Source organism: Bombus flavifrons, chromosome 4 (assembly GCF_040668555.2).
Source record: "Bombus flavifrons isolate JBK064 chromosome 4, iyBomFlav1_principal, whole genome shotgun sequence".
Lineage (NCBI taxonomy): Eukaryota > Metazoa > Arthropoda > Insecta > Hymenoptera > Apidae > Bombus > Bombus flavifrons.
In genome coordinates, this window is record NC_138445.1 from 10,376,627 (window position 1) to 10,402,503 (window position 25,877).

Consider the following 25,877-nt stretch of genomic DNA (forward strand, 5'->3'; position numbering starts at 1 on the left):
TCGCAAGATAAAGAGATGCGTTACAGCGAACTCTGGTTCAACCTTTGATGAAAGGAAAATACACGTAATTTAGATTTATAGCTACTGTTATATCTAGATTTTATAATAATAAACGTAAATAAATTCATAATGTATGGTCCAAATAATTCATTTTGTCAAATTAATTATACAATACAGAGTTTATACGGGGATTAAAACGATATTCCTCCCTTAATTTCCATTTGCCATTTCCGGAATTTTAACGATTATAAAATATATTCCACCAGGTGTACGAAGTTCGAGTATTTTTAATCTTTCAAATTTAGTCGATACTATACATTCTTTAATACATCCATATCTCTTTGTATTTACCGTACGCAAGTTTAAAGAAATCGCCACGGAACTTACCACACTCGCGCAGATTACACAATCACTGCTCAACTTAACCGTATACCTATAATAGTTACTTACAACTTCGCAGTTTAAATACTCCATACACTCTCCAAAATCATGTCAAAGCCATGCGCAACGCACTCCTCATACCAAAAGCCAAACAACTCGAAAAATCTTCCAAATCTAACCTCCCATATATTTTCCAGGTCACCAGAGCTACCAGTACCATAATCCCGAAAAACGACTACCGCTGCGAGGCAGTAGAAACTAGTAGAAACGCCAGACCTATATTCAGAAAAGTAGTCGAATTGTCTCGGTGGTCGCAAAGCTAGGGGAAAGAAAACGACAGCGATGAGTTGGCTGCAAGAGGGTTACTGGGCGGAGTGGCTGCAAGAGGGCCAATAAGGAAAATGCCTGGTCGAATGGCGGAGCATCGTGCTCCGCTACACGGTCCATATAAGTGTCCGTCCCGGGAGAAGCCGGTCGCGGTACATCAGATAAGAAAACCTGGTCTCGGAATAGAACCCTATTATGTTTGCTATAAGTGGCCGTGGCCAAGGCTACGAGGAGATGCGAGAGAGGGTCCTGCAGGCGGACCAACAGGGAGATAAGAAAAATGCCTGGGCCGGCCCTCGTCGTAACCGCAGAAGTTGTAATTATACAGTGATATTACTACCGAAAAGAATGAGGGACGACGGAAGCTGGTATACGTGGAAGTGGTGTTCCCGGAGACCGCCGGCATTTTACCCTGAATCTGGATGAAGATACGTCGTCGCCAGATAACAGCCGCCACGAGAACGAGTATTTATTGTTGGCCTCAGAAGCCGGTTAAAGGGTGAGTCGTCCATGGCATCTCAATTAACGAGGAATTCGTTGCATGTTGTCTTGTCGACCGGCAGCCAATGCCTGTCTTGCTACCGGACTCTGGTCCACCAGGTTCCGTCTCGCTTACTCCTTCCACCGCGATTCGTTTTATGGCGTGGCCTGACGAAAATATACCCGGTCGATTGGTTCACGCGATACGCGCTGCCTCGAAATCGTGCCACCAAGAGATTCTTTTCGAGATCCAGCACCGCGATATTGGCGCTGAAGAATTGCGCTCGACCGTCCGCTGGAACTGTTTCGGTGTAATTGGACTCGTGGAAGTGCAGGTTTGTCAGATTTCGAACGACTGCTACGAGATATAAGTAGACTCGTAAAATTCTTTCTGCGATGGGTCTCGCTTGGGTAATTAAGGTCTGAAGAAAGGTGCAGGTTGTCACGACTTCGAGGTGGAATAGTAGTTTTATTAACGAATATAAATGGTCGATATACGGATAAGAATGGAAGGAATACGCTCTTTTCATTGAAATGGGCCATTCACGACTGCCGATATTCTTCTTTCCTTCGTATGATTCCTTACAATTTCCGTGTGATTCATACGTCTACAATACATACGTTTTACAAGCTTTCTGGATTTGTTCTTTCCAAATGGAATAATATATCATACGAAGACCTGTGTGTAAGTAATACCAGCAAGTTTTGGATATTTTTAATCGTATAACAAGATTTCACGTTCACATAAGTAGATTTAGACACTAGTCGGATACCAACTAGACTCTCATTACGAAGTTCTACTATAATCATTTAGATAACCAAAGACAATTTTGCAACATGGTATAACCTCGCTATAATGCAGCGACAGGAGCTTACGTCTCGATTTAGAAATACCATTTCATCCAGCGCTGACAATAGAAATCTCGTAACTAAAGCTGGCAGCGAAGGTTCCCGTAAAACAGTTCGAAACTTTACAGCAGCCAACGATCTCGCGAGCAAAAAAGAAAATATGGAGGTAAAGCGTCAGACGTACACAGAGTAAATAGTTGGTTCGTCTGGTCGACCAGAAAGAGAAAGAGAGAGATAGCAAGGGAGAGAGAGAGAGAGAGAGAATAAACGCTGCGAGGTAAATGCAGTGGCGCGCGGCTGCAAGGAATTGCGGGTTCGGGTCGCTTAATTTAAGCCGCGGAAAAGAATCCCCCCAGTCGTGCCTGTAATTTGGTTAATTTAATTAACAACGGGTTAATTGCTGGCGCGGCGCGGCCGCTCGTTTCCCTTTCCTCTGTCCGTTCCACCGGCGTTCTTTTGTCATCCTGGCACGTAGCAATTTGCGGGGTCACCGCGCAGATATAAAGCGTCACGAGAACGCGAGTTAAATATCGGGTCCGGATAGTGATTCCCGGTTACTCGAACAATCGTAATTGCGCGTATTGCACACGAAGAGTGTTCAGAGAGATGGCCCGGGCTGTTAAACAAGAGCGCGAGGCGATTACGCGCTCGGCCAGGAAGACAGAGAAGCGGTTTTCTGGCTGAGCTCTCTTAAATCTGATTAAAGATACCGGCGACGGGGAAGAAGGGCGAAAAGGAAAATGGGTATTTATTGTTATCTAAGTTCAACGAAAATGAATCAGTCTTGCTGTGTTTCCTTCTCGAGAATTACCACATCGCCCGCATTCGCACTCGTCTTCCTCTCTAATCGCGGAAACCGCGATACGTAGAATTTCTTCCGTGTAACGTACCATTTAAGCTAAGATAAATTTACGGGGCTAGTTAAACCTCGGCCGATTCTTTCCGATTTCGAGATGCTGCTCGTCTTGTTGGTGCTAATCGGGCATAACATTTACCACAGCTAAATCGATGATCTTATGAAAAATAAATGAAGCAATAGATCGATGTTATTAGAGTAAAAGCTTTTAACAGCGAATAGGACAAAGTATCGATAATAGATTGCATTTCATAAGTGTACATTGGTTACTCATTGGTGCTGATATATTATTTGAAATATTGGCAAGCGATTAAAAGCTATTCCGCGTACCTCTCGCAGACGGAGATAAAACGCAATGATAGGAAAGTAAGTTCAATACATCGATTCTCTGGTTGGGGAGAGAATCGTATCTTAGCTTCGCTCGGACAAACTTTTGATTGTATTCCAATTCTCCATCCAGATACTTTTTTTCTAGAATATATCGCATGACTCGCACAAATACAACGATTCCTATCTGCCTCACACATGTGAATCACGCATCATGTACCTTCTACACCAAAAAGATTACACTTTCAATATTCCGATTCACATTCTACAATATACATTCTACGATCCTAATACCTAATAAATAACATTTCTCACAATTTCCATTGCCATCCATGCCGAAACAAATACACTTCCAATACTCAAACTCGCATTCTTCGATAAATACGTAATAAATAACTATTCCTATTATCACCCGACATCATCCCCCCTTTTTCCCCTCGAAACTGGGAAAAACATTTTATCGATTTCCAGAGTACACCCTAGACTGAATGTCCCATCGGTTCCAGATTCGTGCCACGAAAAACTCGAAGGAAAGTCGCTGAGGCAAGCGTCGGATCCTACGATTTCATCCTTTTGCTCTATATAGCGCAAGAACCGCGCGCAGGACTGGAAATCGTCTTACTTTTGACACTGAAAAATATAGTTCTTGGATATATGCGTCGTCCGGACATAGGAGGCCGGATCCACTTATCAAACTGTGCCGTGGTAGGATGAGTCGGTGGCGACCCAGGGGGACGCCAGACCACGCAGTTCATGATTGTGTCACCGATATCCGTGACCGACATTTGCAAAGCGATTAAGGGATGTGCCGCGATATACAGTCGCCGACAGGGGTTCCGCATGACAATCGTCGTTACGCGAAGAAGCCCTTCGTGCCAGACAGATTATCGTGGAACTGAAGGAAATGGCATTGATGGTGGGACTTGACTTTGTCAACTGAAGCGCGAGGAGAACCATTGTTACGTAAATACGTAATACAACGGGATGGTTGAATCGCTTGCTTTATTAAAGTTCGGCTCATCGACGACTTAATCGACGACTCACTGTCTTCGCAGCATCGTCCCTGTGGTGTAACTTGTAGGAAATTTGGGTCGCTTGTTCGTAGCTTGTCGAAGGTAATCTGGGATATATTAGAACAAAAAAGTATAGAAAGAGGAACGGTGGAAATTTTGACAAGAGGATACAGAAAAAATCTTTTAGATTGAAATGAAATAGTTTAGTAGAAATCAGAGGAAGGAAAGATTAATATACAAATAGAAGGATATACGTAATAGACTCCTGAAGAATCACATTTAATTATCAACATTCTTAAATCCTGTTTCGTATGACCGATGTTAAAAAAAGAAAAAATGTTCGATAGTCTTAATATGTAAGTATCGGAACTCTACAATTCCATCTGTTTTACAAGCAGCGTCCAAATTTCACCCATTTCCTATTTAATCGACCGTTAACGCCGTCATTCAGTCACTCTCAACGGGGCCGAATTTTCACCGGTAGAAATCCCGAATTTCATCCACCATTCACACCCTTCGATTTCCCGTCTGGTCGATGAAAAATGTCACGGCAGCCAAGCGTCCCGATAACTTATGGCACGACCCGTCCCTTGGCAGTTATGGGCCGCGAACAAGCACGGTTACGCTATTGGGACCCCGGAAGCGGTCGGCTACGTCCGACCGTGACGATCGGGAACAGCAACGATAGTTTTATCGAGTAACTTCCATTCACCGCAACTCCCTTCGCGTGATGGTTGCGCTTTTTCCTGTAAAAATCCGCGAGGATCGAGTTTTCATCCCCTTGTGCTTAACACAATGGCGCTTGGGTCGTGAATGCCCGGGTCAGTATTCTTTGATCCTCTCGAACGAGATTTCCACGATGGTCCAATTTCGTCGCTTTCTTCGTTGAAACGCTTGGAAATAGGGGTGAAAGGGGTTAATTTAGACTATGAACAGAGATTTAGTATTTTTCTGGGATTTTTATATGGGAAATTTAAGTCGACGTTAATGCCGCTGGCTCGAGGGAAACTTTACTATCTTCCTCTATTATGTGGTTCTTTCTGTTAGAATATTTGGAAAATGAGGATGGAAGAGGTTAATTTGAACCACGGAAAAGGATTTAGTACTTTGCTGAGGTTTTTTCATTGGATACTTATCTCGTGAATTAGATAGCATTCATGGTTGATGAATGCTATCTCTACCATTAGTACTTGACAAAATTTGATTATGTTATATGTAGTTATTATAGCATAATAATTCGACTATGTATATCTGATATGATATAATCTAAACTATACTTAAGAAATAGATTTAGAAGTTGGAATGGAATTACAATACGCGAGAGGTCTTGTATTTCCTGCGCTATCTAGAATAATAGTAACATCAGAAACACCGATACGTGTTCGAGATGTGGGAGGGAGTACCGTGAGCTTCGTAAAGTTTGTTACGATCCAACACAAGTAGCCCGCTGCCCTTGTAGCAACGGATGTAATACGGTTATAATGTTGTACAAATGTTAATACTAAAGGATCAAACGAAACTGTCGAGTCACGGGCCGTAGTCACGGACAAAAGGATCGTGTCGTTTAGTGTACAAGGGAGAAAGCTTCCATGCGGTTATCGCGATGGAAACCCTGCTCTGCCTTCTCCTTCCCATGAATCATAAGTAACTTTGGTCCAGCAGATGTTGCTTCGATTTCAACTTCCAATGTAACTATGATCAATAATATTATAATTTTGAATGCTTTAGCAGATAATCATTTTTCAAAAATAATTTCAGATAATTAATTTTTTCACAAGTATCAATGCGATATAATTCAGCTTTAGGGGACATGAAACAATAGAGAAAATCAAACTATAGACAGATGCGAGAGTAAAATATACCGTTAAATCAAATTTCCATGATTACACGTATTTTCTATTCTCCAGACAGAAACCATTAACAAAACGCGAAATACTGGAACAAAAGTCAGCGCATGCGACTACAGAGAGCTATCGTTTGTTAAAGAAGCACTCTATTTGCCATCCACAATACTATTATTAAAATTTGTAATTAAACATCGCGACAGGATTATACGGTCGAAGCCTACAATGTTTCACGTTTCATGGAAACAATTTCACCCAGTTTCTCCCTCGTTGCACGTTCTCCTCGCGTATTTGTTACCGGATATATTTACAAAGTTCGGCGAAGCACGTCGCGTATAATGCGTTTTGTGCGCAACTTTGGTAACGCCGCGTTTCGTCATTTTCCGTGGCTGGTTGGGCCACCTTTCGAGAAAGCTAAAGGGAACAGTAACGACGTTGGAAAGAGGCGAGGATCGCGAGACAGGAAGGATAACACAGTGATATAGTGTCTTAATCTTGCGAAACAAGACACTGATTAGACGTAATTTTCGATAGCATAATGACAGGGGTATAGTATAGAAGAATAGTATGATGACAAAAAAAGGTAGCTACGGGTCCTCGTGTGTTCAAGAATGAACTTCTCCTGGATTTTTGTCCTCGAAAACCAAGAAACTAGTAGCACGTAATAGTAGGTCCACTAGAGACTTTTGCTTCGTTTTTCTCTTTTATCTTTCCGTTCATTCTGTTGGGCTTTTTGAGGCGTTTGCCTCTAACGATCGCGGAAGCGAGCTTCGTATACCGTAAATTTTTTCACCAAAGCCTTATCATTTACAATCACGAACCATCGCGCCTATAAAAACCCGATGTCCGAGACAGACTCTCGTAAACTCGCAATCGCATGACCCGGATTCTCGATTGAACCCATCCTCGCTGCTGCGAGTCAGAAAACTGGACTTTACGTCGCAGTTTCTGGCCCTTCTCCTTAGAATCAGAGTATGGCGTTGTCTGAATTTCTTGTTTCTTCGAAGTAGTCTTAAACATATGATCTATCGAGGCTCAAATTAGGACCTACGAAGCCAAGGTTTTACTGTGGTAATTTATAGACAACACAAGTCAATGCAGTTTTGTTTAATACAATCTGAAATTCAGATTCTCAGTACATTTCTTTATGAGAATGGCGCAATGTTAACAGTAGAACCGGTGCATTTTTGATATTTTGAATAATATAGTCTTCTTCCTTGCGTTATATAGTTTTGTAAATATTCAAATTTGGCCTTGCTATTAGACCAATCAGTAGTCTTAAAGTCGAAATTGCGAGGACAGAATCGAAGAACGTATTTACAAGAATAAGAGGGTTAACAAACAATCTAAGTTTCACGCGTATTGCTAAAATTGGATCACCACGTTCAACAACATAACTCACCTCTAACAACTGTTCGAAAGAACTCGTGTAACATTCCAAACGCGAAATCCTCGGTCCAAATGGTAGTCCGTAAGATAATCATCAGACAGTTAATCCAACCTACTGGACGAACTCGACGGGGCGCTGCATCCTGGCGTTCAGATCTACTCCGACGATTAACATTCTGACAAAGGCTCGTGCACTGTGAATGAGAACGGATCGTCGCCGAGGAATGTCGACGTGGAGGTTTATTCGTTCGAAATGAGATCGGAATCCCCGGTGACCCGTGGCTGAACCATGTTTCGAGAGACGAAAAGCCGCGAGGGAATCGAGCTAACATTCCAGATATTTTCACCTGCGTCGCGTCAGGTGTGTCCGGTGAACGGGCAAGAATCTCAGAGGGACACGCGAAGCCGCTTAAGATCGGTTAAGCCGCTTACCAAATCAGACTACGTTTCCAGAAACTCAGACTTACAAAGCGTAGGCGTGTACATACACTTTGGCGAACTGCGCTAGGCTACGCTTTTCGACATTTTTACGTGAAAATGCTGGAGTTGATGGGCTGGCACGCTCGCGAAACGCGGATATGTAAATACTTTTCCTGATACCGAGACGGCTTACGCGATTTTCCAGGCAGAGTCGAGGGGCTGCTAACCCTTCCTCACTGGGTCTATGCGCGCACCGTGAATTCGTTTACGGTAAACCGACGCAGATGTCGCGTCGTGGCAAAATTTGCAGAGTTGAAGTCGTGGTGAAAATTACAGAGCTAAGCCAAAGAAATGATTCAAACGAGTGTCTTAATGCTTAGAAACAGCCTCATTCATAAATTCCTCGTAGAAAATGTCTCTTAAAAAATGTTATCTTCCACGGCCATTTCTATCCCCCCAAAAACCCCGAAAAGTGATTTCCACAAGTAATCTGCTGTATTATTGGAAGCTCAAAAAGCTCTACTTTCGATCGACTGCAGTTCCACCGGTTCGAAACAAACTTCCATTCTAAGGGACACAGAACGTAACGCGGAAGCGTGTGATATAAAGCATAGGAAAGGGGATAGCGGAAAGAGCGAAGGTACGAAGGGTAGGTGGAAGGTAAATGAATGGAATCTCCTGATGAGGGCCGGAGTGGTACTCGTGGCTGACATTCATTTTCCGGCTCTCCTTGACGCCGCGTACCCTTCGTCGTAGGAAGCTGGGCTACAAAACACCGAGTGTCGCGAGTTCCCCTCTCTTTTTTTCCTGGTTTCTTTCCACACCATCCTGTGTCCCGTGGACACTCTCATTTCGCCACTCTTTCCAGGAATCCGAGCAACGTGAAAGGAGCAGATATCAGGGCAAAGGGAAAAGAACAACGACGAAACAGAGCGCAGGCAAATTGTCGGTCTTTTCAACATCGGTTAGGGTGGAAATGCACGCGACATAATGGAACAGGGGAGGTTGGAGTAGCCGCGGAGAAAAAAGGGCTGTTGCTGTCCGCCCACTGGCCGTCGTTCCCTGATGCTATTCGTGTCAGTCAGTTAGTCTTATCTGCCGCGACTGTCGATCTGGAATGAAAAGATACGGGGACACAATGACGACCTTTCCCCGTGAAAAGCAGTTGGTCACGCGGTGAATAAGAGCATCCTCCTGCCACGAATTAATCCGATTCGTCGATGCTTCGTGACAGACTGACCTAGGGAAGTGTGCTTCACTTGCTGTACAAAAGAGTAGTCTTGGAATATTTCAGTGGGAAACGCCTGGCTATGACGTTTGGACTCCAGTTAGATCGAAGATTAGCACGCTCCGGTCCGAGTGTACCATTGCTGATATTTCCAACATATATGGACATACATTACCATAATATTATGCTCTGTCGTATATGAACGGTTGGAAAATATGAACAAATAACGCGTGGTAGTAAACAAATTACAAATGCATACAAACAAATTGAATATGAAATCGACACTGAAAGTATAAGCAGTAATAAATATGCTGTTATATTATACAATATGATATTGTATATGTACATGACATGCATGTGTAGCCTGATTGAAAAATCGCGTAAAAGAGATAGACGATAGGGAATATATTAAATTTCGATGCACGAAGTTAAATAGTTTGTTCTTTTAATTTGATCTTTCAATTTTTTAACTATTTCGCCGATCCATAGAAATTTCTAACAAAAGTACAAAGAAGCGTAATCTCGAAATCTTTTTCAAGTTCCTTTCTTTTCTAATTTTAACGACTCGAACTACTTGAACGTCTTTCACAACTCAATGATTCGTTAAAAAATCTTCCACACCTCAACTATACTGTACTCTTCCAGATGTAGAGATTTCACACACATAATATCGAAGCTCCTCTAATTTAATGTTCATTGATTCTGCTATTTTTATTTCTAAGAAATTTTTTAACAAATTTCTTTGATTTTACAGCGCATCGTATGTGTGTTTACTAATCTGTTTAGAGTATATCGAGCGTAAAGCGTTTGATGGCAACGCGGCGGGCCACGGTGCTGGGGGGGTTGCCGTCTCGTGGCGCAACAACGACGCATGGCCCTCCTCTGTCTAGGGCGTTTGTGTGTACGTTTCCCGCGGGTAAACGTCATTTTCTTGAGATGTGTATAGAAGTCTCCCGCGAATGCACGTTGAAACATTTCATACTGAAGTAACTCTCTCTCCTTCACCTCCTAAAACCACCGCATGTAAACAGCTTGTTGGGCCGCTTCAGCATTAGCCAATGTTAATAAGGAACCAACATGCGCGAACTGCAGCGCTGAAAAATAGTATTCGGGGATTTAGGAGCTTACCACGCTTCCCTACCTTTGCTTAGCGGTCTCACAGAATTTCAACTTTACGCTGTCTAATAATTTTCTGCCATGTGGTCATACGTTCCGCCGACTACGTGAAAAGAGAACCACTTTACATAGATCCACCCTTCTCTCGACTTAATTACCTCACAAACGACATACTTCATCCTTTAGAAAGTACTCGAATGTCCAACGTTTACGAAAATTATTCGTAGGAATGTGTAATTACTAATTGTTTGATAAATATTATGACAACGGATAACGAATATAGCGATTATATAGTCTTATGATATGTTCAATTTTGACTACTCTTACAAATCAACGAATAATTCAGAGCTCCTTTACACCTCACTCACGCTGCATTTTTAAGAACAAAGACATATTTCTGTTACGCGTAGTGAAATTTCCACGCGACAACAGACATCACAATCTACGTATACATTCTCGAAATTAACTCTCACTCAGTACCAATACGTTAACCTAAGCATAAGCTCGATTCACTATCACTTGACGCGAAATCTTCCGCATTCGTTCACGAAATTACGATGCCACACATATTCTTCGTTTCCTTCTTCGCTATATATTTCCTTTGAACTTCGAGATGAGTATCACGTCTGTGTTCGGTAGGATCGATCGAAGTCAGGATTGATCAGAGAGCAGCGGTGTTTCGAGATGGCGTAATGACCAAAAGAAACACACGAAGGATTCTTTTTCGTAAGGTGAACGCGGTGGAGGCTCACGTGTCTTGGATGAGCTGAAACAAGTCCAGGGTTTCGGTTGCGACGTACGGAATAAATTGGCTCGTGCGCCGATCGAAATTCTCAAGAACGAGCGGATCGGAAATGGGAATGACGTATAAAGGAGCCAGAGCACGTAGGGTCAGTTTACCGGGCCAGGCATATCCTGTACACTCTGAAGAATCTCCGGCAAATCTTGTGTATGTCCAGCTCGTCACATGACCCTGGCCAAGGCCTGCAGTTGAATACTGATCGGCCTCCTCAGAGACCCTGAAACGGTTTGTGTCCCTTTGTAAAATCAGTAGCAAACCTTTCAAACCGGCTTTTTTGCTCGAGCCATCGAGAACGCAGCCAGGAGCATCCCGTGGCCCTTTATAGTCGACGTTCCTTTTTGTCGTCTTTACCATTCACGTTATGTATCCTCGAGTAGCCAAGATGCGTCCAGATCGTTACGTTTCTCCTCTCCGTTGCAAAGGATAAGAAAAAAGGCCGCGTTTTCCGCATTAACGTGCCTTACAACCAGCACGCTCGCACGGAAATAGGAAACATTTCTGTCTGACTTGTATGTATTTCTTTTTCCTTGTTTGAGATGGTACTCCGGGACGAGTGAATTATATTATTTATCACAGAGAGTTGTGTCTTTGATGATTTTTCGTAATCCTCAAAGAGTCACGGTGCATCTAAGAGAGTGTCCAGTGCAGTGTCACGCTTGAGAAAATTAATTAAAATAAACTGAAATATAATGTGTCCAATAATTGTTACGTTGTTTCAATAGATTTTTAGTGCAATGTTCTTCTATTCCTTTATGTTGTGTATCCTTCTCGGTTTTTCGATCCTAAATGAGCCCTTTTCATAAATCCTTGGTTTCTGCGAAACATCCAACAATTCCAAGCTTCTAGCTCGTAATATAGAAAGATTTAGCGTAACGTATAACAGCCACTTTATTTTTTGATTTCACACATATCCGTCAAATCAACCGCTGGAAGTTAAACGATATATAATGCGTAAGTACGAAAAGACCCAGCGGATAGCCACAGAAGAAAACTTCTAAACCCTAGCAATATATAACCGACCGCGAGCTATATACATATACCGGTAGCAAGATTTCCCATTGCAGTGTATCAAGCACGTTGACAGGTCGATCGAACGAAAAAGCAAGATTTCGTCGATTTCGTGTGGAAGTTGTTAAGGCTGATCGCACGTTCACTGTGTGTACCTGTTTCATCGATTCGTTTCGTGGCCGTGTACCGATCAAATAAGCCAGGTAGCCCGATCTCCGCGGCAGTATCTTCCCGTGCTTCTCATCTGATTCTGACAACTTCTTTTACTCCCCCCGCTGGCTTCTTCCCGTCCCGATGTCTCTTGCATTCAGGTGGACACCATTTTCCAGCCATCCTCGTTCAACCTCTGTATTCTCTTTTCGCCCGTTCCCTTTCCATGGCATACCGATCTCGTTCATAAAAAATTCCCTCTTTCGAGTCTACCTTTCATCTCGGCACAGAATCTCTGCCGGATTACCACGTACAGCACATCTGCCTTCTAGCGTCGCGGAAATATACTTTAATTTACCGGCTGTCAAAGCGTGCCAGTTCCTTCCGAGTCCCCTTATCAGTGTCCTGTACAATTCTATCCAATCCCGCCCATTCGTGTGCCTCTTACGTCTCTTCTCTTCTCCTTCCTTTCTTTTTCTATCGTCGGTCCTCCCTTGCTTTTTGCCCTCTGTCTCTGCCACGACGACGACGACGACGACGACTCCTTCGCCGCACTGTCTTTTCCTCCGCGCGCTTTCCCGAAACCAACCATCGTCCCCTGAATATAGATTTCCCTCTATATATATACAAGGTGACCCGTGCAACGCAGTATCTACATCGAGGGCGATTCCACGCGCAAAGACAAGTCGAATTTGTGAAATAAAATTTGTTTGTCGGAAACATAGTCGTCGAGGAAATTGAAGTGAACTCCGCTAATCATCAACATGAATGTCAATGTAACTTTCCTGTTTAAGTTCTCGTTGTTAAGAAAATAGAATTTGAACATGCTCAATTAAGAATCGACCAGGTATACGCGCGCTTGACAAACGCTCATCGATTTTCTCGAAAACGGAGCGTCATACGAACAAAGTTCGCTGTATATTTTCGACTTATTTATGCACTACCTTATGCGGGACACCCTATATATCATATATATAGATATATGTATATACGCATAGCTAGACGCTAGCCGCCTCTCTGCCTCGCGAGTTAAAGCAGACGTCACCTAACGTCACCACGGTAATCTATTTACGTCAAGGATATCGAGATAGCTGTACCAGACGAGATTAGCTTCGATCCAACCTTCCCCTCCCTCCTGCCCTCTGTTTCCCGCCTCCACGGTCGGTTAATTTCATTTTTGGTATCGTTAGCAGCTGATCGCGCGCAAGAGGGTCTGTCTGGGCCCCAGCATCCTCCCTCTTTCTCCCATGGCCGCGATACAGTTTGTAATTTGATGGCTGCCAAGGGAATGGAATTACCACGTCTTTGTGAACGAGACTGGCTTCAGCTTGAGAGTAAGAGTACCAGATAATTCTGAAAATGCTTCGCACCACCGAGACGTGCGTTCCTTATCTGCCACGAATACTTGATGAGCCATTACCAAAAACCAGAAGAACTTGGAAAGTGAGTCGTAGGAATGTGACGCAAGAGGATCAAAGTGTAAGGAGATTCTGTGCACGGAGATTTTCCAGGATTGATAAGTCAACCGGGATACCTCATCGAAGAAGCTGAATGGGATTGGGGGATGTAGGCAGGGGTGGTTTTGAAATATTAAAAGGACGAGATGAAACATTTCGTTCACAGTTGAAATCGAACGGCTAATTGTTGTAAAACCATAGAAAAGATCGTGGACTTAAAACTTTAGAATTTCTAACGATTTAATAACTTAATTATGACCTTGACTTATTTCTTCGAACTTCGATCTATCCTTACGCAATTTTTCACCATTATATGAACATCCCTTATCAATCTTGTCGTCGCAGATTTCGTACAAGAATTTAGTTTGTAGTATCGAAAGTCTTCTTGCATCTTCCAAAGATCTTCCAGAAAAGGAACATTTTAGATTCCACCGCTTCGAAAAAAACAACATCCACAGTGCATCGTTCCTTTGGAGTAATCAGCTCAGTAACGATCCCTGAAGCAACTACGACAAGTTGCAAATTTCCCTAAAAAAGAACTCGAAGAGGAACCGATAATTTAGATATCAGACTGCAGCAGACGCTCAGCGCGACTATAGCCGTTCATCGAGGGATTTCTCTCTTTTGGTGGCGCGCGCGCGCGCATCTAAGCCCCGAAATTCACGCTCCTGGAAGTGTCTCTCGGGCAACCGCGGCACGTTCTCCAGACAGACATTTCCTCTCGAAGCACGTAGCGTCTCGTGGCCGTGCTCGAAGAATATGCACGTTCAAGCGACATACGAGTTCCCCGAGCTGGTCTTCTCCTCTCTTCATCGGCGAATTCGCGCGAAAAGCCTCGCGAATCGCACAGCCTGCGGGCGATTTCTGTACCATAGCGATCCTCAGTAACGTTCCCTCCTTATACGCGGAAAGCTCGAGAGTCTCTGTCTTATCTGTCGCATTTCTCATCTCGATTCAAACACTTCGCCTGCCTCTCGCCTCGTTCCGCCCGCACCTCTTTCCATTTCGCTCTCAATTTCTCGTGGAAGGGTCCGTTCCTCTACGCTTCGTTCGCCTCGTTACGCCAGAACTCCTCCATTTGTCTCTTTTCAATCTCATCCCCAGCCTCTTCGACTTCCTGTCTCATAAGTTTCTTTTCTCTTCATTTTCTGCCGGTTTCTTTTCGTCAAATACTTCAAAGAAGGTATCGCGGTGGGTAAACAGTCGTTCGTCGGAAAAGACAGGCCAGCCATCGGCGAAAGGATTTGAAAGACGACATCGTTCCCGTGGCTGCGCAATCATTTCCGCGACACGATTCCGCGAAACGAGCGCGCGCTGAATGAGATCGCCCATTCTGATTCTTTGCACGAGCTGGAATAACAGCGAGATGGCATGTTTATAACGTTGATTGCGCGTGGAGGGTTGGAAAAACTGAGGATGAGAGGAGGAGCAGTGAAAGAAGAGGCGCGTGTCAGTGAAGAGATAATGGTAACGATAAAGAGAGGATGTGAGATAAGAAAGGAATCGAGTGATCGCTGGAAGAACAGCTTAATCTATAGCACGTTTATAACATTGATTACGCGTAAGAAGTTTGCAAAACTAAGAAAGAGAAGAATTCTAGAAGAAAAAACGCATATGAAAGAGAAGAAACCAGAGATGAGAATGGAATCGAGTGATCGATAGAAGAACAGCTTAATTTATGGTATGTTTATGACGTTGATTATGCGTAAGAAGTTTGCAAAGCTAAGAAAGAAAAGAGCTCTGGAAGAACAGACGCGCATGGAAGAAGAGAAGGCAAAGATAAGAAAGTACTCGAGTGATCGATAAAGGAACAACTTGGTCGAAAATAAGCGAGCCAAGGCTGTCTGTGAATCTTCCAGCTCTATCGTAGTCTATTCTCAAGGCATCCAGAATTATCTATCCGTTTTTCAGCGGATACACGCGCGATTCCTCGCGGGGATGTAGTGAAATTGATCGCCCCCGACCCTGGTTTGCTCGTGGCATTTCGAATCGTTTGTAAATTGAAATTTAAGAGAATTGCTTTGTCTTTCCGCGAAGAAAATTAGACGATATCGTTTGAAATAGACAGAAAAAGAATAAAATTCGGAATAGAATTACAACCGAGTTAATTTACACGGATTTTTCGGTTCGATTCGGATTGAATGGGAGATCGGTTATTGCCGGAACGAAACTGAAAAGCGTGTTCAGATAGAGTAAGGCGAAGATCGAGCGAGTATAATCCTAATATTCCCTGGACCATCCATTGTCCGGATCAGGAAGTTGTTCGCGGATAAAAGCACCACGACTCGCTTTTCGAGTGACTAATCACCGTGACTTAGCTCCGGCTTACTGCAACTACGCGGAGACATCATAAATTTCCAGCGATTCTCCGCGGTACAATCGTTGTCGTAGAAATTGAATATCGTACCATCCTTGCATGGTGCGCTGTGTGACGTTTCGGCGATCTAGCGAGAAAACTGTCTGCGCCTAAGTATCAATTTCTGGTAGTTTTATGGGATTTTCTACTAATACGAAACGTAATATTTGGTTCAATACGTTAAAATTAAATATCTTGTATATATTATAAAAAAGAAACAACTAAATAATTAATATAGTGATATAATGTGTAAAAGGCCCAGTTATGGGTGATAAATCAAGAATTTAGGAACATCATAAATTACTTTTACAACAATTTTTATGTTTCCTAATGAAATGGATATCATTGATAGACAACCAAGTTTTATAGATTTGGAACGCTATGAAAATTGAATTCTGTCTTGCTTGATTACTGATTTGTGAGCGTCAATCGGAAATTCTTTTCCAACAAATACTTAATAACGATATTTGTCATCTGTATTTATATATGCGTTTGCAATAAAACAATATATCGTACAAACAGCGCTTTCGAAATAAAATTGGGACGTAGTGGCGAAGCTTTTTGCAAGAACCGGGCCAGAGCATCTGTGTAATTAAAGCTTGGCAAGGGATATTTTCACACTCCCCTTCGCTACGTAATTAAATTGTTTCGCAAATTAACAAACTTCCCTGTGTCTCGTCCGATGCTGATAATAATACGAATTTCACTCGTCACTCTCGTAAAACCGGCGTCGACAGTTGGAAAAACGAACACCATCCAAGTTCACACGGAAAATGAAGTCAAAGGGAAATTCATTTTTACCGGATGCCTTATTCTCTATTAATTTGCATGGAATTTCTCTTCGCACCCTTTCGAATGTATCGTTTATAAAATGAAACGTGAGTATAAATTTCACTGATTCTACCGTTTTTAAAGATTTGTAACGAGAAGTCGAAGAGCAAAACGTTAAGTCTTCGAATACTTTGCATCTCAATTTTGCTTTAGTTTCAACGAAGAGGAGAATTTGTAATATCTCGAGATTATCGTAATATACTTTAGACGTTACAAAAATATTTAATAACGAGTCTTTCATATTTCCCACAAATTTAAGAAACTTTCCAAGGATAGGAAAACACAGTTCAGCCGAAAGCGATCGAAAGAACGCAGGTCTCGGTTTAATTACGACGTCGTTGCCCAACGACTTTTAATGGTTACGCGTGTCGATCGATCGAGGACGTATTGATCGCATCGTGAACACGACCGGAACTCGAACGGTGCACTGGAACCAACTATCAATTATGGAAAGTTCCATCCAATCCCGCGTCTTAGTACAAAAAGCTGGCGTACCTCGTTTCCAGATGTAAATGCTGCCTTATCGACCTAATTACAGTTCCAGGATTTATATCGTACGAAAACGAACCGGCATCGCACACCACGATCCCTCTCCTGGGCATACTATCAGGAGTCCATAATTCGTTCGCCTTATCTCGTCGATAGTAATGAATGAACTTTTAACATTATTTCCCCGACGAGGATCGGGAGCCAGACTTCGTGCCACCATCGCGTCGATAAAACGCGGTTTGCTGCGCTTAAACCCTCGACTTTCGCAGATCGTAACGGTGCTAGACAAAACTCACGATACGTGGCTAGAAAACGTAGGATGAGGAAGTAAGGTGAGGATGAAGACTGTAAGAGGGGAGAACGGTTTGTAGGGTTGCAGGTAGCAGGAAGACGTGAACATCGAAGTGTCATGGCGTATGCTCGGATCAGAAGCCAATTCTCCACGTGCGCTCTTCCTTTCTTCCAATTTTTACTTTAAAATGAGAATCTTCTTTGCTTCTATCGAGGTTATTATGTGTACGTGTACTTTTAGATGGATCGGTTTCAGCCTATGGTATTTCATTCTTTGATTATTTTCCAACCAATGTATTGCAAGAATTTTTAAAATGTGTGATACCTGATTGCTTAATCAGGAACACTGACATTTTTTTTTCTCAGATCGTCAAATAAAAACAATATTAATAAATAGTTCATACGTGGCACGAGATGGGAAAGGTTGAAAATCGCTGCTTCAATGAAATTTGCTGTTACTAAAATACGGCTGGCTATTCCACGCCTGGAATTGCACGGCTCTTTCACCAGAAGCGTCATCTATTGCCGCGTTCATCAGAAAGCTGCACGATTAAACATATTCATTTCTCGGAGCTATTAACTCATCACCTTTTAATATTCACCAACAAATAGTCTTTAAACACGGAGGATACGAAACGTTCTGCGCGTCGATTTCCCTTGTTTCCCATGAGGCGAAGGGAACCGCGGAAACAAAGGGAAGGGAAACGCGGTGTCCTTTCAGCGACCGGAACAAGGGGTTTTCTGTCAGGAAATGGGGATTCGGGATCGTTCTTTCTTGTCTTCGCTTCCGCAATTCGGTGGAATCGGAATCGGTCGGCGGGTCGGGCATCGGTGACGAAACGATTGCACATTGGCACGTTATCAATGCGATTTACGCGCGAATTCCGCGCGGCAATCTCATGGCGGCCGTCGTTTTCGTTCTTCCCGCGTGCGCTCCATTTATCAAACGCCGACAAAAATTGGACCGGCGGCTCTCGTTAAAAGCTACGAGCGTAAGTACGGACCCTGTTCAATAAACTATGATTTTTATGGGCCGACGTTTCGATCGTTTCTTGGGATATTTGAAACGACATTTGGATCTGTTCGATGAAATAAGGAAAGCGGAACTGTTCGAGAATGTAATTGCTCGCGGTTACTGACAAATAATCGTTTTTCCAATAGCGCTGATTTATATATATTGGTTTAATTCGACTCTTTCACTGTTTCACCTTCTCGACTCATGAATGATTAATGTAATTAATTGAAAATAATTTTGTTGTGAATTATAAACGTTTAAGTCTCGCTGTGTATCTGCTGAAGCAGTAATTGACAGTGAATTTGATAATTTTCCAAAGTTCCATTAGAGAACAGATCTATCTGGTATTTCTGGTAGTTTTTGGTAATTCAATTAGGAGAATGATCTTTCCACTTCGTCTGGATATTTTGGGGGAATTTAATTAAAAGAAAGACACGTGTCGAGGAAAGGAATTAAAATATCTATTATTTAATACAAGGTTCGTTCCCTTAAAGAATTTTTGTTTCCATTCTTGGCAAAGAACAGCTCAGCTTACGTGAAGAGTGTCTGGTACACTTCATAAAATTTCGCAATCTCCACATTTCCTTTCTAACCTCTCTCTCACTCTCTCACTCTCTCGGACACGGCGTCTCTCCCTTACAAATTATGGTTCATTTTAAAAAAATGTCTTACACGTTCCTCGGAATGTCGCAATCTCTATATTTCTTCTCTCAGGACAGGCTGTTCGCTCGCGACTTACGATCCATCTGAAATTACACCTTCGTAATACGTTCGTAATAATATGGAAAACTCTGGAAATTTAAATTCTTTTGAATCATTAACAAACCAAAAATAATATCTACAAACATTCATCGATCACTTTCTCCGTCCTAAAGACTCGAATTTTCCTCAACTATTAAAAATCCAAAAGGAAGAAATATACACGCTTTTATCAATCGCTTCCTCCATCGTTATTTTCTACGTCGTACAAATCCAGATGTGAACAGCTTTAGAAATTCCTCCCCGATCGTTAACAATCCGAGAAACACAAACTTGCGAACTTTTACCAACTATAATATTTTTCGCGTCATATTGTTCTCTATATCTCACGAGTGCAAAGAAAACAGCATAAAAGTAAAGCAAGGATAAAGCAAAATGTTCACAACGCTCGTGACAAAATATACGACACACGACTCCGGAATAAACGTCCCATTAACGTTCCCCAAAACGCCATATCCTACGTGTCATCCTAAAACCCCTTTACCATTCACCCTCGAAAAATCTTCACGCTCTCGCTACCTAATAATTCACGATCCGAAAGGTTTTTGTTTTTTCTTCATCCTTCATTCTTGTTTCCTTCTATTTTTCCCTAGTCGTCCGTTGGAAACGTACCGCCAGGCAGGTGCCTATTCCGGATTAACGTCTATTGCCCTGGAACGCCATTACTTCGGCGTTGCATATTTCCCACAGGGCTCAACGCACGTTGCATTCCGGTGTTGTTGCCCGGGCGGAATCGATACCGCCCATACATAACGTATAAATCTGTCTGGTTGATACATAATCACGAGCTGCCATAAAAGTATAATGTCCCGTGCTTGTTGCACGGTTTATCCAACAAGGGCCGCTCGTCGACGGGCTTAACGAAACAGAATGGCGGTGACGGTCAGCGTTCCAGGCGACCGTTTTCTTCCTTGCTCCCGCAAGAACGCTGACAAGCTTAAAATTGCGCCGCTGCCGTACGACGATTTTTGCTCGTGCCAACCCAGCCGCATCGCGTCATTTTTATCTCGACGATGCCTCGTGAAATTGCATCGTATCTCGCGGAATTTTCATCCACCGTCAAAGATTAAACGCGAGCGTCGTCGACACATTTTGATATTGAACACGTGCTTTTCGAAACCTCTGTGTATGTCCTATGATGGAGAATCGAGTTGAAGGATTACAATTTTCATTGGTTTATAGCGTAATGGGATCACCTTCCAGTAGAGTCTGAAGAATACTTATTTTATAATTCAATGCACAACAGGTCTGTATGCGTGATACATCTCGTCGATATAAAGAAATTACTGTCGAATTTCTCATGTACGATCTCGTAGTTCAACCTCTCTCATATACGAACTTCGTAAACGTGTGTTCTCGTGATGAATATATTATACCATTACCATTTGTTTCGATATAAATTTCATATGTGAAAAAAACGTGCTGAAGATACAACTACTTGAATGTTCCCATTGAGATATGTATAATTTCGTGTGTTAGACTAGATTGGCCGCGTAGTAGTGACACACGTATGTGAATATGAGTGTGTGGAAGTATGTGTATGCGTGGTGTCTCGAAAAACAGATGAATGTAACTGTTCTGTTTGCAGTCTGGTACGGAAGATGACGAGACAAAGGAAAGGAAGTGCTGAAACGCGTGCAAATGTATATCGACGAAGATCCTGGAAATCGTTTATTAAAGAAATCTAAAACTATTTTAATATGAATTCTAAGTGTAACCTTAGTGTTCCACAATTCTCAACAGTTCCAAACATGAGTTTGCATTATCCGAATTGATAAGAAGAATGTAATAACTAATCGATCTCTATCATCAAAACTGTTCGTCTGTTTGTACAATCTTATCTTCGTTTAGATACAAGAGATTTTAACGTACTCTAAAAATCGATCATCTGCATTTACAAATTAGAGGAAAAGCGAACGGAGTACGTCTGATTCTCAATCTTCCTTGAAAGGGATCACCCCCCAATTTTCAATTAATTCATCGTTTCCTTAATCGATCTACTCTTAATCCTCCGCCACTCCATTTATTTCGTTCCGCTGTATTGATAGCCACCTTCTCGACTCTGCTTATACCTGACGCAATACTGGAATCTTAAATTCGGCTTCGTTTTCGCTAAAAGCTTCAGCAGCTGCGACTTTTTGAGACGCTAGTTTCTTGGTTTTTTGGTCGAAGTTGCCAGAGACTCGCTTTAACGCGACGCGAAAGCTACAGGTCCCAAGGGCGCCGTAGAAAACGCGAACTACTTGTCCCCGGTTTAAAATTTCATTCGTTTGTACACTCGGTATTATTGCCAGAGACTACGGTGCTCAAATGTTGAAGAGACTCGGAACAATAGAGAACCCGGACATCTAAGACAAGCTGGTCGGTCCCAGGAGCTATCAAAGGCTGTGATCCTCTTTGCGTTATTCGTGTGTTTATGAATTTACGTGTGCTTGTTAGACGCGTGTTATTAACGCGGAGGAACAGGGGAAAATCTGTTGCTACGGAAAGTTCCGTTTTTCGCCAAATTACTCGCAAACACGGTTAATTAAAACTCCTTGCAAATTGCTCGCGGACAAAAGTATTGCGACCTCGTCTTAGCCGCTGTCCGGTTCGATCCCTTTAAAAGCAGCGCTTTCGCCAGTTTCAAAGAATCGATTAAGTGAAACAGACCGTCGAACACTAGACGGGACGCTTAAACTCTCTTACCCGATTTTTAATATTTAACGGCTGATAATAAGTGCGCGGATTTTTCTGCGTTGATATGAAAGAAAAAGTGTATAAAATTTACGCGATATGAAAAAATATACAAACCGAAAGATGAGAGAGATTATAAGTTGTATCTCCTGTGTTTTATAGAAAAACAATTTTAAAACGCAATACGTTTTCAGAAAATGTTCGTCGTCTTTGATTTTGCGATTAAATGCACATTACTGTCAGCCTTCCGAACATTTAAAACATATCAATGATATTAGTCTTCATTTGTAGTCTTCATTTGTTATTGCAGAAATAAATCTCTGCCTAGGCCTAGGGCTTACTCTTTCGACTGTACCCAGTGGAATGTAAATTTGCATAAGTGTTTAATGATACTAATTACGAACGATGATTAAAAAAAAATTCAATTTCTACGATAATTGACGCATTAAAACGACAACGAGAGGCTGAATGGACAAAAAGCCGTGTGCAATGCAATTCAATGAGGCTCGAACGCAGCGAAAGAAGGGGAATAGGGGACTTTAAATTACAAAGCGCGGGTCGTTACGAAACTGGCGTTGCTGATAGGTCCTAATTAGCGCCGCGAAAGTATACAACTATGCCAGGGTTTTTTGCCGACGCCGTGCGCCCGTTACCAAAGTAATGAAGACAGGGCGCAAAGTTAAAGTGGAATGTTCTACTGTGCGGAAGACTACTTAGTGACAAGTGATCCTCGAGAAGGAGAGCAAGAGGAAAACATTGTTAATTTCCCTTGCAGATTCGAGTGTCCCACTCCCTCACCTCCCTCCACTCTGTCTCTTTCCCGTTTTCCCTTAGCCTTGGCCGTATCCTTTTTCATCCTCCTTCAGACCGGCTATCCTCTCTCCGGTCGTTTCAAAATGCCGATTAAATTAACGTCCTCGTGACGACGGAACGATCGCCGCGGACACTGGGCCAAATCGAATTCGAGCGTAATACGCTGCAAAGTGGCAAGACGAACGTCGTTCCACAACTACGTTCGTTCGGTCAAGAGTCGTTGAGTTTTTGGATCCTTCACCGACGAATGACGTGATGTCGTTAGAAAGGAAGAAAGAGATTGGAAGGATGGATAAATAGAAGAGAAGAAAGGAAGAGGAAGAAAATAAGGAACACAAGGGGAAAGAAGATAAAAAAGAGGAAGAGGGGAGAAAGATGAAGGAGGAGAGGAAGTGGATGAAGTAAGATAAGAAAATTAAAAAGGAATAAAGTAAAGTAAGGGTATGGAAGAAAGAAACTGAACAAGAGCAAGAAAATAGAAGAAACTATACACATCGTGTGTTATCATTAATTTGAATAATCACAGTATTAACACGTCGTTAATTGCACAAGCTTTTTGAACAATTGAACAAATATTGCTGCATAGAATCTGAATAAATAGAATATTCCCATAGAGATCAAATAAAATTGCTGGAGGCTGCAGGTCTCGAGTTGGATTCTTTTCTAATTAGCTGGAACGAACTTGGCTAGAGAAATAATCGTTAGCGGCGCGGCCGATGCGGCCGCGAAGAATAAAGGGTCAAGTCGCGAATAAAAGGTTCCGGTGAATCGCCTCGGTGAGATAATTACGAGCCGCGCGATATAATCGAGAAAGGTTCGGCCGCTTTTTAAGAAGCGCTCTTAGCACGTGCGGTTAATGACTCGGCCATCTGAAACCGTGAATATAATTGAGGCAGCCATGGCGCCGAGCTGAGTCATCCGGCCTTTTCAACACGGAAATTTCCCTTTGAAAAGCCTGGAATTTGATAGGAGAACTCCCTGGCGCGAACTTTCGCCTGCTCGATTGAAATATCATTCGCCACAATGACGCATCGTTCTCGTCTTGTTACTAGCAAGATGTATTGTCTCGCGTATCTTTATTAGAAAACCTGGACATGTTGAATCGTAGACAAAGTTTTTATTCGCGAGCAATAAAATAAAATAAAAATACAAATTTTAATAGTGAAATAGTAATAATCACTCTCATTTTCAGCTTTTCGACGATTCACATGACTCTGTGTCTCGTTTCTCAATTGTAGCTCTTAACGACTTCACACGACACACATTCTTCCCACGTACAGTCAAATGTGCACGTGACTCTATGCATACAAATCACCACGAGCATTCTCAACATCGCTCCTCACTTGCTGTTGTTCCAGTACTCTGTGTTATGATCGCTTCTGGTCTACGCAAATTTTCACTCCTCCACAATTCACATAAAATTATTCGTTGGAGAATAAATATTTTTACGCGTCAATGATATCATTTCCTGCTTGAAAACCTTCGTCTTGGACGATTTAAAACCCACTGCTACACGCGATTCAAATTTTCCATTAGCAGTTAACCCAATTACCGAGAAACGGCCGCAAAATTCCAATCCATCAAGCGAAACCAACACGGAAGCCCTTTAGGCCACATATTTGATCGACCAGCCTAACCAACCTCTATCTCTTCTCCACAAAAACAAGAAGATGGCCTACTAAAAAGGAGAGAAAATAAAAAAGAGAGACAGTCTCACCAATCCGATCTCCCTTTATCCTTTTTTCCGTGGAGTCCAATCGATCTTTGTAATCCATGGGATACAGGTCGCTAAATAGACGTGCATAGATGGTAAATCCCATCTAGCCTTGGAGCTAGACTTGGCGTACATGCCTTTAGCATATAATTATCGCGTGTATCTGGCCTATCACGCATGGCTACACTTGCGAACGAACGCAACAGCTCAGCCGGACCGGCGGGGTGTTAAAGCATTAGGGGATTCCCCCGATCTGTCTGATGATCATTTTATATTAGCCAAGGGGAATCTGCATGACAATGGGTAGCCCCATTGTGTGATAAGCGCTTCACACTGTGCAACCCCATCCATATGTTAATATTCTACTGTGCTTACGGCGGCCGGGCAACTCGTGAAACTGAATTATATGTACGCGGGAGCGCGTGTGATGCACCTAACTCTCTTCCGCCACCCTGTATCTTTCCCCTCTTATGGGGAGCATTACGGTGAAATCTCTTTTTTCTCTCTATAGAGCAAAGTGGGGTTATTTGAGTCAATGTGATATTCCTGTCATGTTAAGTAATTTGCATTGCAGTTTTTGAACGATATACTTCTGACAATAGACTGTTTAACTCGTTACAAGCGATACGACAAGTAGTGAAATGTATCGTTCTCTTTCATTTGACAGTTCGTTGATCAGATATATCATCAGATATACTCATTCGAAAGTAAAAAGTTTGTTCAAGTAATGTGAGTAACCTTAATTATAATTATCATAGCATATATTACTTTATTTATACAAATTATTTTATCATTTGTTCTACAAGTACTCGCTCAAATAATATAATCCTACCATAAGATTATTCGAATCATTTTCTTGTTTTTCATATTTTCTCGAATTGTTTCCGATGTACATCGTATTTTCTCATTCCTACATTATCGCTTAAAAACTAATAGCACCTAATACGGTATTAAAAAACCCTACCTTATTATAGGTTAACCTGTATCAATCATGTTTGTTTCTATTCTATTTTATCCGCTTCTGCCTTCTGTTTGGAACTTGTCTTCCTCTTTATCGTTCGGTAGAAACTTCCGTATTCGTCTTCGGAAGAAAGTTTCGTCTGATATGCTTTTTAAAACGCCAGGCTTACTGTTGCCTATGCTGGAACGTTAATTGGGGATTATCGGGAGAACGAGGCCTTTCAGGGGTGAATACGCTTCAGCTAGGCTGTCTTTGCGGCGTAGAGGCCTCGCGCAGGTTTCCAGGCGACGGGAATTTGAAGTACGCGGTGTCGAGAGTCAAGCAG

At 42.4% G+C, this 25,877-nt stretch overlaps 1 protein-coding gene across 7 annotated transcripts in view; it reads left to right on the top strand.

Annotated features, from left to right (window-relative positions):
* Positions 1-25,877, top strand: part of LOC138179234 (uncharacterized) — a 210,903-nt gene that overhangs the window by 147,468 nt on the left and 37,558 nt on the right. For all 7 annotated transcript variants that reach the window (XR_011172968.1, XR_011172970.1, XR_011172969.1 and 4 more), the window contains one exon: positions 579-1,207. Coding sequence is in view for 1 of the 7 variants with exons in the window: in XM_069111825.1 (XP_068967926.1) it covers positions 579-704 (126 nt within the window). In the remaining 6 variants the exon portion in view is untranslated. The remainder of the gene's footprint in view (positions 1-578; positions 1,208-25,877) is intronic.